This window comes from Aquarana catesbeiana, linkage group LG13 (genome assembly GCF_042186555.1).
Source record: "Aquarana catesbeiana isolate 2022-GZ linkage group LG13, ASM4218655v1, whole genome shotgun sequence".
Classification (NCBI taxonomy): Eukaryota; Metazoa; Chordata; class Amphibia; order Anura; family Ranidae; genus Aquarana; species Aquarana catesbeiana.
The window spans coordinates 178,145,870-178,158,625 of NC_133336.1; the positions used below are offsets into that span (position 1 = coordinate 178,145,870).

At 40.1% G+C, this 12,756-nt stretch overlaps 1 protein-coding gene across 1 annotated transcript in view; it reads left to right on the plus strand.

Moving 5' to 3' along the window:
* Positions 1-493: 493 nt before the first annotated feature.
* Positions 494-12,756, plus strand: part of LOC141117454 (uncharacterized) — a 54,241-nt gene continuing 41,978 nt past the window's right edge. The window contains exon 1 of the mRNA XM_073610325.1: positions 494-552. Within this exon, the coding sequence (XP_073466426.1) occupies positions 519-552 (34 nt within the window). The 5' untranslated portion in view covers positions 494-518. The remainder of the gene's footprint in view (positions 553-12,756) is intronic.

Genomic DNA, 12,756 nt, shown 5'->3' on the forward strand with positions numbered 1-12,756 from the left:
TGTTTTTTTGTAAATATAATGTGTTTATTGTGGTGCCTCAAAAGTCCTGCCTTTCAAAAATATTTTTTTCTACAGTCAATGCTTTAGGTTGTGGCCCCTGTAGTGAGAGCCCTTTTCATTACCTTCTGTATGTACAATATGTTTTTACATTCTTTTATGAATGGCATTTTTTTTCTTTAATAGAGGGAGCATGAATATTATTGTATCTGCATAAGATTATCAGTACATTAATACCCCTTCCCACCATTCTCTATTATGTGTGAAGAAGCATAGTATAGTATAAGTCCACCTTATTATCACTTTGTATTATAGTTATATTATAATAGTACAAATGTATGTATACATTTAATTTCTGTAGCATGAACCAGTTTGCGTTCTGCTTCTCTTTTTCTTTTCTTTTTTAAACAGGAGGAGTTTTTCTAGAGAGTATGTCTAGTGAAGGTAACATTTCCGGGGTGGAAAAAGTAGTGATTAGAATTTACTGTAAATGTTTATAACACCTTCCCTGCTGATGAGACATGCATCTCTTTTACTTGTTCCTCATTATCGAAGGTAAGAGCTACAAGGCTGTCAAACATACTTACTTTTAATGTACACCCAGCAATGTTCTGTGGTCACGTGGTTTAGTTGAGCACTCTAAACAAATTTTTAAAATATATTTTGTAGATGAACTCAATATATCAGTATAAATGAAATATTTGGGTTCCTATTGATGACTCTGCTTCTGGCAATGCCATCCACCCCACAGTCATTGGTATCCAATATATAATTAGTTTCAAGGTTATATATTGTAAAAGATCACTAAATGCGTTCATTATAACTAGAATAATCAAATAAAGCATCTTTGAATATAAACCTATTATCTATCCTTAACAGGTGTAAGGCTTACCACTCACGTCACAATCCAACCCTATGAATTCTGTACAATCAGTTTTAGATCTACCAAAATGTTTCAATTTGAGGAACTACCTAAATTATCCAATCAATATGTATCTAGTCAGGCAGGTTATACAAAGTTGGTAGATCCAAAGGAGATTGTACAATTAGATTGTAACTTGTGTTAAGGAATTTGACCAACCAGATTGAAGCACAGTATTCACTTTTTTTTTTCCATGTTATACTTATCAAACAACTCTAATATATTCCAAGCCACCAACCTGAAACAATTATGAAGATCAACGTGTCTCTCAGTACAGAATAGATTAAGCATTAAGGAAAATGTTTTTTTTATTTTTAAATTTGCGGGTTAGCAGTAGACAACTGATGATTTTGAAATGTTTTTGAAAATGTTTAGAGTAAAAAGATGCGCTGTACTAGTGTACTGGTCTTTGGATTCTTCAGAAATAGGTTGTCTCAAATAATTTTATAGCTTATTCCCTCTCCTGAATTTTCTCCTGTACAGGCAATGACACTTGGAACAAAGTTTCCTTATTTTTAACACTTACTGAATAATAATAATACCATTTGTTTTTTATTAAATAATTTATTTATTCCTATATAAGTACCTGTAAATAAATATTACAAAACTATAGCTGGAGTTTTTTTTTTAATTAAAAATGTATTTAAAATTAATTAAAAATATTATACAGTATTATTATTTTGAAGCAGAAATTATTTATGTATTCATAACATGACACTGTATTGTCACAGCCAACCCCACAACGCTCACAGGAGAAAACATCCTAAAAGATGATGATATTGATGATGATGATTGATGAATGATGATGATGATATTGATGAATGATGATGATGATTTTGATGATTATGATTGATGATATTGATGATGATTTATAAACAATTGCTTGTAAGACATCTACTATACATAAAGTTAAGGGGTACTAGAAAATAAAAATGGTACTAATATTAAATGTTAAATACTATGTGTAATCTGATTACATATAATTTGTATTTTTACCTTGGAACTATATAGATATATATAAATAGATCTATAATAGATCTATATATATATAGATCTATATAAATATATATATATAAATATATATATATATTTATATAGATCTATATATATATATATATATATATAGGCACACAAAAAAAAAAAAAAAAATATATATATATATATATATATATATATATATATATATATATATATATATATATATTGGAAATATATACTGCTCAAAAAAAATTAAAGGAACACTTTTTAATCAGAGTAAAGCTTGAGCTGGTAGTTAAGTAGGGGGGTTGTTTATCAGTTTTAGCTGCTTTGGTGTTAATGAAATTAACAAGAGGTGCACTAGATGGACAGCAATGACATAACCTCCAAAACAGGAATGGTTTTACAGGTGGAGGCTACTGAGATTTTTTTCCCTACTCATCTTTTCTGACTGTTTTTCACTAGTTTTGCATTTGGTTAGGGTCAGCGTCACTACTGGTAGCATGAGGTGATACCTGGACCCTATAGAGGTTGCACAGGCAGTCCAACTCCTCCAGGATGGCACATCAATTTGTGCCATTGCCAGAAGGTTTGCTGTGTCTCCCAAGAGCATGGACGAGATTCCAGGAGACAGGCAGTTACTCTAGGAGAGCTGGACAGGGCAGTGGAAGGTCCTTAACCCATCAGCAGGACCGGTATCTGCTCCTTAGTGCAAGGAGAAACAGGATGAGCACTGCCAGAGCCCTACAAAGTGACCTTCAGCAAGCCACTGGTGTGAATGTGTCTGACCAAACAATCAGAAACAGACTTCATGAGGGTGGCCTGAGGGCCAGACGTCCTCTGGTGGGCCCTGTGCTTACTGTCCAGCATCGTGGAGCTCGATTGGCATTTGCCATTGAACACCAGAATTGGCAGGTGTGCCACTGGCACCCTGTGCTTTTCACAGATGAGAGCACATTCACCCTGAGCACATGACAGACCTTTATAGGCTAGACAATGGCACCCTGACTACCATTAGTAAGCAGGCTGAAATCCTTGGACCCAGTGCAACCCAGCGACAACGCAACCACTTAAATGGGAGGCTTTGAAGTGTGTCTTAAGGGGGTCCTCATTTCTGAAGGTGCATATTTAAAAAAAACACATTCTGCAGAGATTACACAGCTCCTACAGGAAATTCATAAGCTTAAGCTTGCCCATAAATGTTCACTTGAGGCTCATGTATTTCAGCTATTAGAAAAGAAACGTAAAGATCTTTTACATATACTTGACATGGCATATTTTAAACATAAAGACCGAATGCATAGAACTATGTATGAATTTGGTAATAAGGCGGGTAGACCACTGGCCAGGTCAATTCGCACTAAACCAAATTGTACTTATATTCCCAAACTTTGATGCCCTAAAAAGGAATTGGTACATACTTCTGAAGACATTGCTTAGACCTTTCAAGAATATTATAGGACACTTTATAATATTACTAATCCCCTCACGGTACCTACCAACACAAAGGGGCGCAAAATAATGGCCCAATACATTTTGAATATGGCCCTTCCAAGATTAGATTTAGGATACTGCTAACTTATTGAATATGCCTTTAGCTGCACTGGAAATTCAACAAACAGTTAAGGTCCTGAGGGTTTTTCAACTGTGTTTTAAAAAAAAAAATTCAGGACGTTTTATCACCAATTTTGGACGCTACATTCAACTCAATTTCAGATTCATGTACTTTCTCTCATCAAGCACAGGAAGCTCATACTACTCTCATTCATAAAGACCAGAAAGATCCTGCCGAATGTTTAAGTTATTGACTTTAATAAATGTTGACCTTCAAATATATGCTAAAATAATAGCAGATCATTTACAAGCAGTTATTCCTTCTATTATTGGTTTAGATCAGGTGGGCTTTGTCCAAACTCAAGAAGCAAGGGATAACACTATTAAAATATTATCTCTTATCTCACACTGCCAGCTACAAGAAGTCCCGTTGTGTCTTCTTTCGCTAGATGCGAAAAAGGCATTTGATTGGGAGTTTTTGAAAGCAACATTAGAATAACTAGGTTTATCTTCAGGCTTAATTAAAAAAATCATGGCTTTGTATTCTGCTCCATCAGCTCGTATTAAAGTGAATGGCCTTTTTTCAGATCCGATTCATTTATCGAGTGGAACCCGCCAGGGGTGTCCCCTCTCGCCACCTCTGTATATACTAGCAATGGAGCATTTGGCGATGGCCTTACATGCTAACAACTCAATACAGGGTGTTGAAATTGTTGGTAAGCAATACAAGCTTTGTTTGTTTGCAGACAATCTCTTGCTCCACATAACTAATCCAATAATTGCATTTCTAGCGCTTTTAACCACTTGCCGACCGCCGCACGACTATATACGTCGGCAGAATGGCACGGGCAGGCAAAAGGACGTACAGGTACGTCCTTGCCTGCCCGCGGGTGGGGGGTCCGATCGGACCCCCCCCGGTGCCTGCGGCGGTCGGCAAATCTCCCACGGCGATCGGTGGTGAGGGGGAGGCCATCCATTCGTGGCCCCCCCCTCGCGATTGCTCCCAGCCAATGGGATCATTTCCCTGCCTCTGTATTGTACACAGAGGCAGAGGAAATGATGTCATCTCTCCTCGGCTCGGCATTTTCCGTTCCGGGCCGAGGAGAGAAGACTGCAATGTGAGTGCACCAACAAACACACACACACACACAGTAGAACATGCCAGGCACACAAAACACCCCGATCCCCCCCCGATCGCCCCCCGATCCCCCCCCAATCACCCCCCCCCCGTCACAAACTGACACCAAGCTGTTTTTTTTTTTTTTTTTTTTTTTTTTCTGATTACTGTATTGGTGTCAGTTTGTGACAGTTACAGTGTTAGGGCAGTGAGTGTTAGGCCCCCTTTAGGTCTAGGATACCCCCCTAACCCCCCCTAATAAAGTTTTAACCCCTTGATCACCCCCTGTCACCAGTGTCGCTAAGCGATCATTTTTCTGATCGCTGTATTAGTGTCGCTGGTGACGCTAGTTAGTGAGGTAAATATTTAGGTTCGCCGTCAGCGTTTTATAGCGGCAGGGACCCCCATATACTACCGAATAAATGTTTTAACCCCTTGATTGCCCCCTAGTTAACCCTTTCACCACTGATCACTGTATAACCGTTACGGGTGACGCTGGTTAGTTTGTTAATTTTTTATAGTGTCAGGGCACCCGCCGTTTATTACCGAATAAAGATTTAGCCCCCTGATCGCCCGGCGGTGATATGCGTCGCCCCAGGCAGCGTCAGATTAGCGCCAGTACCGCTAACACCCACGCACGCAGCATACGCCTCCCTTAGTGGTATAGTATCTGTACAGATCAATATCTGATCCGATCAGGTCTATACTAGCGTCCCCAGCAGTTTAGGGTTCCCAAAAACGCAGTGTTAGCGGGATCAGCCCAGATACCTGCTAGCACCTGCATTTTGCCCCTCCGCCCGGCTCGGCCCAGCCCACCCAAGTGCAGTATCGATCGATCACTGTCACTTACAAAACACTAAACGCATAACTGCAGCGTTCGCAGAGTCAGGCCTGATCCCTGCGATCGCTAACAGTTTTTTTGGTAGCGTTTTGGTGAAATGGCAAGCACCAGCCCCAGGCAGCGTCAGGTTAGTGCCAGTAGTGCTAACACCCACGCACCGTACACCTCCCTTAGTGGTATAGTATCTGAACGCATCAATATCTGATCCGATCAGATCTATAATAGCGTCCCCAGCAGTTTAGGATTCCCAAAAACGCAGTGTTAGCGGGATCAGCCCAGATACCTGCTAGCACCTGCGTTTTGCCCCTCCGCCCGGCCCAGCCCAGCCCACCCAAGTGCAGTATCGATCGATCACTGTCACTTACAAAACACTAAACGCATAACTGCAGCGTTCGCAGAGTCAGGCCTGATCCCTGCAATCGCTAACAGTTTTTTTGGTAGCGTTTTGGTGAACTGGCAAGCACCAGCCCCAGGCAGCGTCAGGTTAGTGCCAGTAGCGCTAACACCCACGCACGCACCGTACACCTCCCTTAGTGGTATACTATCTGAACTGATCAATATCTGATCTGATCCGATCAGATCTATACTGGCGTCCCCAGCAGTTTAGGGTTCCCAAAAACGCAGTGTTAGTGGGATCAGCCCAGATACCTGCTAGCACCTGCGTTTTGCCCCTCCGCCCGGCCCAGCCCAGCCCACCCAAGTGCAGTATCGATCGATCACTGTCACTTACAAAACACTAAACGCATAACTGCAGCGTTCGCAGAGTCAGGCCTGATCCCTGCGATCGCTAACAGTTTTTTTGGTAGCGTTTTGGTGAACTGGCAAGCGCCAGCGGCCTAGTACACCCCGGTCGTAGTCAAACCAGCACTGCAGTAACACTTGGTGACGTGGCGAGTCCCATAAGTGCAGTTCAAGCTGGTGAGGTGGCAAGCACAAATAGTGTCCCGCTGCCACCAAGAAGACAAACACAGGCCCGTCGTGCCCATAATGCCCTTCCTGCTGCATTCGCCAATCCTAATTGGGAACCCACCACTTCTGCAGCGCCCGTACTTCCCCCATTCACATCCCCAACCAAATGCAGTCGGCTGCACGAGAGGCATTTTTATGTCCTCCCGAGTACCCCTACCCAACGAACCCCCCCAAAAAAGATGTTGTGTCTGCAGCAAACGCGGATATAGGCGTGACACCCGCTATTATTGTCCCCCCTGTCCTGACAATCCTGGTCTTTGCATTGGTGAATGTTTTGAACGCTACCATTCACTAGTTGAGTATTAGCGTAGGGTACAGCATTGCACAGACTAGGCACACTTTCACAGGGTCTCCCAAGATGCCATCGCATTTTGAGAGACCCGAACCTGGAACCGGTTACAGTTATAAAAGTTACAGTTACAAAAAAAGTGTAAAAAAAAAAAAAACACAAACAAAAATATAAAATAAAAAATAATAGTTGTCGTTTTATTGTTCTCTCTCTATTCTCTCTCTCTCTCTATTCTTCTGCTCTTTTTTACTGTATTCTATTCTGCAATGTTTTATTGTTATTATGTTTTATCATGTTTGCTTTTCAGGTATGCAATTTTTTATACTTTACCGTTTACTGTGCTTTATTGTTAACCATTTTTTTGTCTTCAGGTACAGCATTCACGACTTTGAGTGGTTATACCAGAATGATGCTTGCAGGTTTAGGTATCATCTTGGTATCATTCTTTTCAGCCAGCGGTCGGCTTTCATGTAAAAGCAATCCTAGCGGCTAATTAGCCTCTAGACTGCTTTTACAAGCAGTGGGAGAGAATGCCCCCCCCCCACCGTCTTCCGTGTTTTTCTCTGGCTCTCCTGTCTCAACAGGGAACCTGAGAATGCAGCCGGTGATTCAGCCAGCTGACCATAGAGCTGGTCAGAGACCAGAGTGGCTCCAAACATCTCTATGGCCTAAGAAACCGGAAGCTACGAGCATTTTATGACTTAGATTTCGCCGGATGTAAACAGCGCCATTGGGAAATTGGGGAAGCATTTTATCACACCGATCTTGGTGTGGTCAGATGCTTTGAGGGCAGAGGAGAAATCTAGGGTCTAATAGACCCCAATTTTTTCAAAAAAGAGTACCTGTCACTACCTATTGCTATCATAGGGGATATTTACATTCCCTGAGATAACAATAAAAATGATTAAAAAAAAAAAAATGAAAGGAACAGTTTTAAAATAAGATAAAAAAGCAAAAAAATAATAAAGAAAAAAAAAAAAAAAAAAAGCACCCCTGTCCCCCCTGCTCTCGCGCTAAGGCGAACGCAAGCGTCGGTCTGGCGTCAAATGTAAACAGCAATTGCACCATGCATGTGAGGTATCACCGCGACGGTCAGATCGAGGGCAGTAATTTTAGCAGTAGACCTCCTCTGTAAATCTAAAGTGGTAACCTGTAAAGGCTTTTAAAGGCTTTTAAAAATGTATTTATTTTGGTGCCACTGCACGTTTGTGCACAATTGTAAAGCATGTCATGTTTGGTATCCATGTACTCGGCCTAAGATCATCTTTTTTATTTCATCAAACATTTGGGCAATATAGTGTGTTTTAGTGCATTAAAATGTAAAAAAGTGTGTTTTTTCCCCAAAAAATGCGTTTGAAAAATCTCTGCGCAAATACTGTGTGAAAAAAAAAAATTAAACACCCACCATTTTAATCTGTAGGGCATTTGCTTTAAAAATATATATAACGTGTGGGGGTTCAAAGTAATTTTCTTGCAAAAAAAAATAATTTTTTCATGTAATCAAAAAGTGTCAGAAAGGGCTTTGTCTTCAAGTGGTTAGAAGAGTGGGTGATGTGTGACATAAGCTTCTAAATGTTGTGCATAAAATGCCAGGACAGTTCAAACCCCCCCCAAATGACCTCATTTTGGAAAGTAGACACCCCAAGCTATTTGCTGAGAGGCATGTCGAGTCCATGGAATATTTTATATTGTGACACAAGTTGCGGGAAAGAGACAAATTTTTTTTTTTTTTTTTTTTTTTTGCACAAAGTTGTCACTAAATGATATATTGCTCAAACATGCCATGGGAATATGTGAAATTACACCCCAAAATACATTCTGTTGCTTCTCCTGAGTACGGGGATACCACATGTGTGAGACTTTTTGGGAGCCTAGCCGCGTATGGGACCCCGAAAACCAAGCACCGCCTTCAGGCTTTCTAAGGGCGTAAATTTTTGATTTCACTCTTCACTGCCTATCACAGTCTCGGAGGCCATGGAATGCCCAGGTGGCACAAAACCCCCCCAAATGACCCCATTTTGGAAAGTAGACACCCAAAGCTATTTGCTGAGCGGTATAGTGAGTATTTTGCAGACCTCACTTTTTGTCACAAAGTTTTGAAAATTAAAAAAAGAAAAAAAAAATTTTTTTTTTGTCTTTCTTCATTTTCAAAAACAAATGAGAGCTGCAAAATACTCACCATGCCTCTCAGCAAATAGCTTGGGGTGTCTACTTTCCAAAATGGGGTCATTTGGGGGGGGTTTGTGCCACCTGGGCATTCCATGACCTCCGAAACTGTGATAGGCAGTGAAGAGTGAAATCAAAAATGTACACCCTTAGAAATCCTGAAGGCGGTGATTGGTTTTCGGGGTCCCGTACGTGGCTAGGCTCCTAAAAAGTCCCACACATGTGGTATCCCCGTACTCAAGAGAAGCAGCAGAATGTATTTTGGGGTGCAATTCCACATATGCCCATGACCTGTGTGAGCAATATATCATTTAGTGACAACTTTGTGCAAAAAAAAAAAAAAAAAAAAAAATAAATTGTCACTTTCCCGCAACTTGTGTCAAAATATAAAATATTCCATGGACTCAACATGCCTCTCAGCAAATAGCTTGGGGTGTCTACTTTCCAAAATGGGGTCATTTGGGGGGGGTTTGTGCCATCTGGGCATTTTATGGCCTTCAAAACTGTGATAGGTAGTGAGGAGTAAAATCAAAAATGTACGCCCTTAGAAATCCTGAAGGCAGTGATTGGTTTTCGGGGCCCCGTATGCGGCTAGGCTCCCAAAAAGTCCCACACATGTGGTATCCCCATACTCAGGAGAAGCAGCTAAATGTATTTTGGGGTGCAATTCCACATATGCCCATGGCCTGTGTGAGCAATATATCATTTAGTGACAACTTTTTGTAATTTTTTTTTTTTTTTTTGTCATTATTCAATCACTTGGGACAAAAAAAATGAATATTCAATGGGCTCAAAATGCCTCTCAGCAATTTCCTTGGGTGTCTACTTTCCAAAATGGGGTCATTTGTGGGGGTTTTGTACTGCCCTGCCATTTTAGCACCTCAAGAAACGACATAGGCAGTCATAAATTAAAGGCTGTGTAAATTCCAGAAAATGTACCCTAGTTTGTAGGCGCTATAACTTTTGCGCAAACCAATAAATATACACTTATTGACATTTTTTTTACCAAAGACATGTGGCCAAATACATTTTGGCCTAAATGTATGACTAAAATTGAGTTTATTGGATTTTTTTTAGAACAAAAAGTAGAAAATATCATTTTTTTTCAAAATTTTCGGTCTTTTTCCGTGTATAGCGCAAAAAATAAAAACGGCAGAGGTGATCAAATACCATCAAAAGAAAGCTCTATTTGTGGGAAGAAAAGGACGCAAATTTCGTTTGGTTACAGCATTGCATGACCGCGCAATTAGCAGTTAAAGCGTCGCAGTGCCAAATTGTAAAAAGTGCTCTGGTCAGGAAGGGGGTAAATCCTTCCGGGGCTGAAGTGGTTAAAGGAATTGGAACCTGCTGATAATTTTTCGTTCCAATGGGCCCAGTATTCAATCATTTGGGGATTTAGATACCTAGACAACTCTATAAATTGTATGAGCTCAATTACCTGCTACTTGTGAACGTTGCGGATCGACTTATACTCGAGTATATACGGTAACTCAAAGATTATGATGAAATAGTATTGCTGTCCAGTGTTACTAAATAAAATGAATCCAGCTATCTGACCTATGCTGGAGATGCGGTAAATCGAGAGGCACATTATTACATCTATGGTGGTCTTGTTCGAAAATAAAACCATTTTAGTCAGCTATATTTAAACTCAGTCATGTGGTCACTGGTAAAAATTGGCAGGAGACTCCTGCGGTAGTGCTTCTCTGTTTAATTCCTGGGTCAATTAAATCAATTAAAAAGGGAATATTTTGATTTTTTTTGATGGCAGGAAGAGCCTTAATTCCAAGACATTGGAAATCCCAAATAACAGCAACAATAGAGGATCGGGTAGTTGGGATGAACGATATAATGTGGATGGAAGAGCAAATAACGGTGAATTTTTCTGGGAAGTCTGGGCCCCATCTGGGCATCCTCAGATGTTATCTTTTTTGTAACTGTTGGGATCCTGTCTGTTCGATGCTATATTTTATTATTTATTTTCTCTCCCCCCCCTTTTTTTTGTGGGTTGTTTGTTGTTGTTGTTTGTTTTTGTTTGGGGTTGTTATTTGTTTATTTGGCATTTATAGCGAATATGTCGGCACATTATATTTATGCAATTTTCAGGCAGTTTTCTATTTTGTGAAAATACAAGTAGGAATGGGAAATATAAAATCTGGTTAACTTAAGGATACTTAGGCCATGGTCATTAAGCATAATTATTCCCATTTCTTTACTTTTTCCCCCCTTTGTATTGTTGTTGTACAATGCCATTCTTTTCAATAAAAATATATTAAACAGAAATTCTTGGACCCATTGGCAGACCCTCCGCTGGTGCAGTGGGCCCTGTGTTCCTTCTGGTGCACGACAATGGCCGGCCTCATATGGCGAGAGTATGCAGCCAGTTCCTGGAGGATGAAGGAATTGATACCATTGAATGGCTCTCACGCTCGCTTGACCTAAATCCAATAGAACACCTCTGGGACATTATGTTTCGGTCCATCTGATGCCACCAGGTTGCACCTGAGTCTGTTCAGAAGCTCAGTGATGCCCTGGTCCAGTTCTGGGAGGAAATACCCCAGGATACCGCTGTCTCATTACGAGCATGCCCCGATGTTGTCAGGCATGCATACATGCACGTGGGGGCCATACAAAATACTGAGTATCATTTTGAGTTGCTGAAATGAAATTTCAGTAAAATGGACTAGCCTGCTGCATCATTTTTTTACTTTGATTTTTGGGGGGTCTTGGAATTCAGCCCTCTGTAGGCTGATAATTTTCATTTCCATAAAACGATGTGGCATCCTTTTATTCCTAAGGGTCCTGTCACACATATGGACTGTACATTTCATCAGTTTAGTTCATCCGTTTTTCATCAGTTTTTTTTTACATCCACTATCAATGCAAAAACAGATGAAAAACTGACCATTTGTCAGTTAAAATCCATTTTTCATCCGATCCGCTTTTGTTAAGATCTCTACTTGATATTCCCAATATTAAGGAGGCAGCCCCAGTTTTACTAACTTTTCGCTGCAAATAAAGAAAAGATGTTTATTTATTTTTCTTCATATTAGTTTGAATTGTTTTCTTGTTTAAACAATTTATTTCGAGAAAAAGATAAGGTACAGTAAAACATGTTGCTGGAAGACAACGTAACATATTGTGAAAGGTATAGTCAATCATTTAGGGATAAAATCTCAGTATATCATATTGAGATGGGTCCAACAAAAGTTATATTATTAGAGAACAGTAGACACTTAGAGTCCAGAACATAAAGTTAACATAATGCCTTGTCATAACAGAAGTGTAAATATTGAACATGAGGACATACCGAAGTATGCAAGTGAGGCGGAAAAAAGGGGGACAGTGGGTGCCCCAAAAAGAAGTAGGCTGGAAGGGCCGACAGTTACATTGTGAGTGTCAAACTTGGAGAAGAAAAGATGTGGAAAGTATTAAGGCTTCGAGGAAGCATAATGGGGGGGCAATATGTGAGAGACAGAGTTAGAAGCATTTAACCCACTTGTTGTACACATATTAAAACATATGTCCACAATGCTAGCATACAAAAAATCTTTTCTATAAAGCAGGGTGAGTTTTTTCATTTTGGAGTTGTCTTGTTCTTCCGTTCAAGGTTCTGGAGAGGCAGCCCCATTTGTTTAGGAACAAGGGGACTAACTATGCCTCCTTTCTACACTAATTAAAAGAGTGTATATTTCTGAGCATGATAGGATATAAAGCCAAACATTTGTTGCTGTGAACCCTTTATTTGGTACTGTGGTCAAGTTTTTCAGACAAACATGGACCTCAGGGAACAATTTCATAGGCTTACTTTTTAAAAGGCAGCTTTTATAAAAGACACAACTGTCCAAGCACAAAAAATATAACAGCATTGTGACAAATGACACAAAAAAACAACTGTAAAGTAAATGGTTGATATTGTGCCT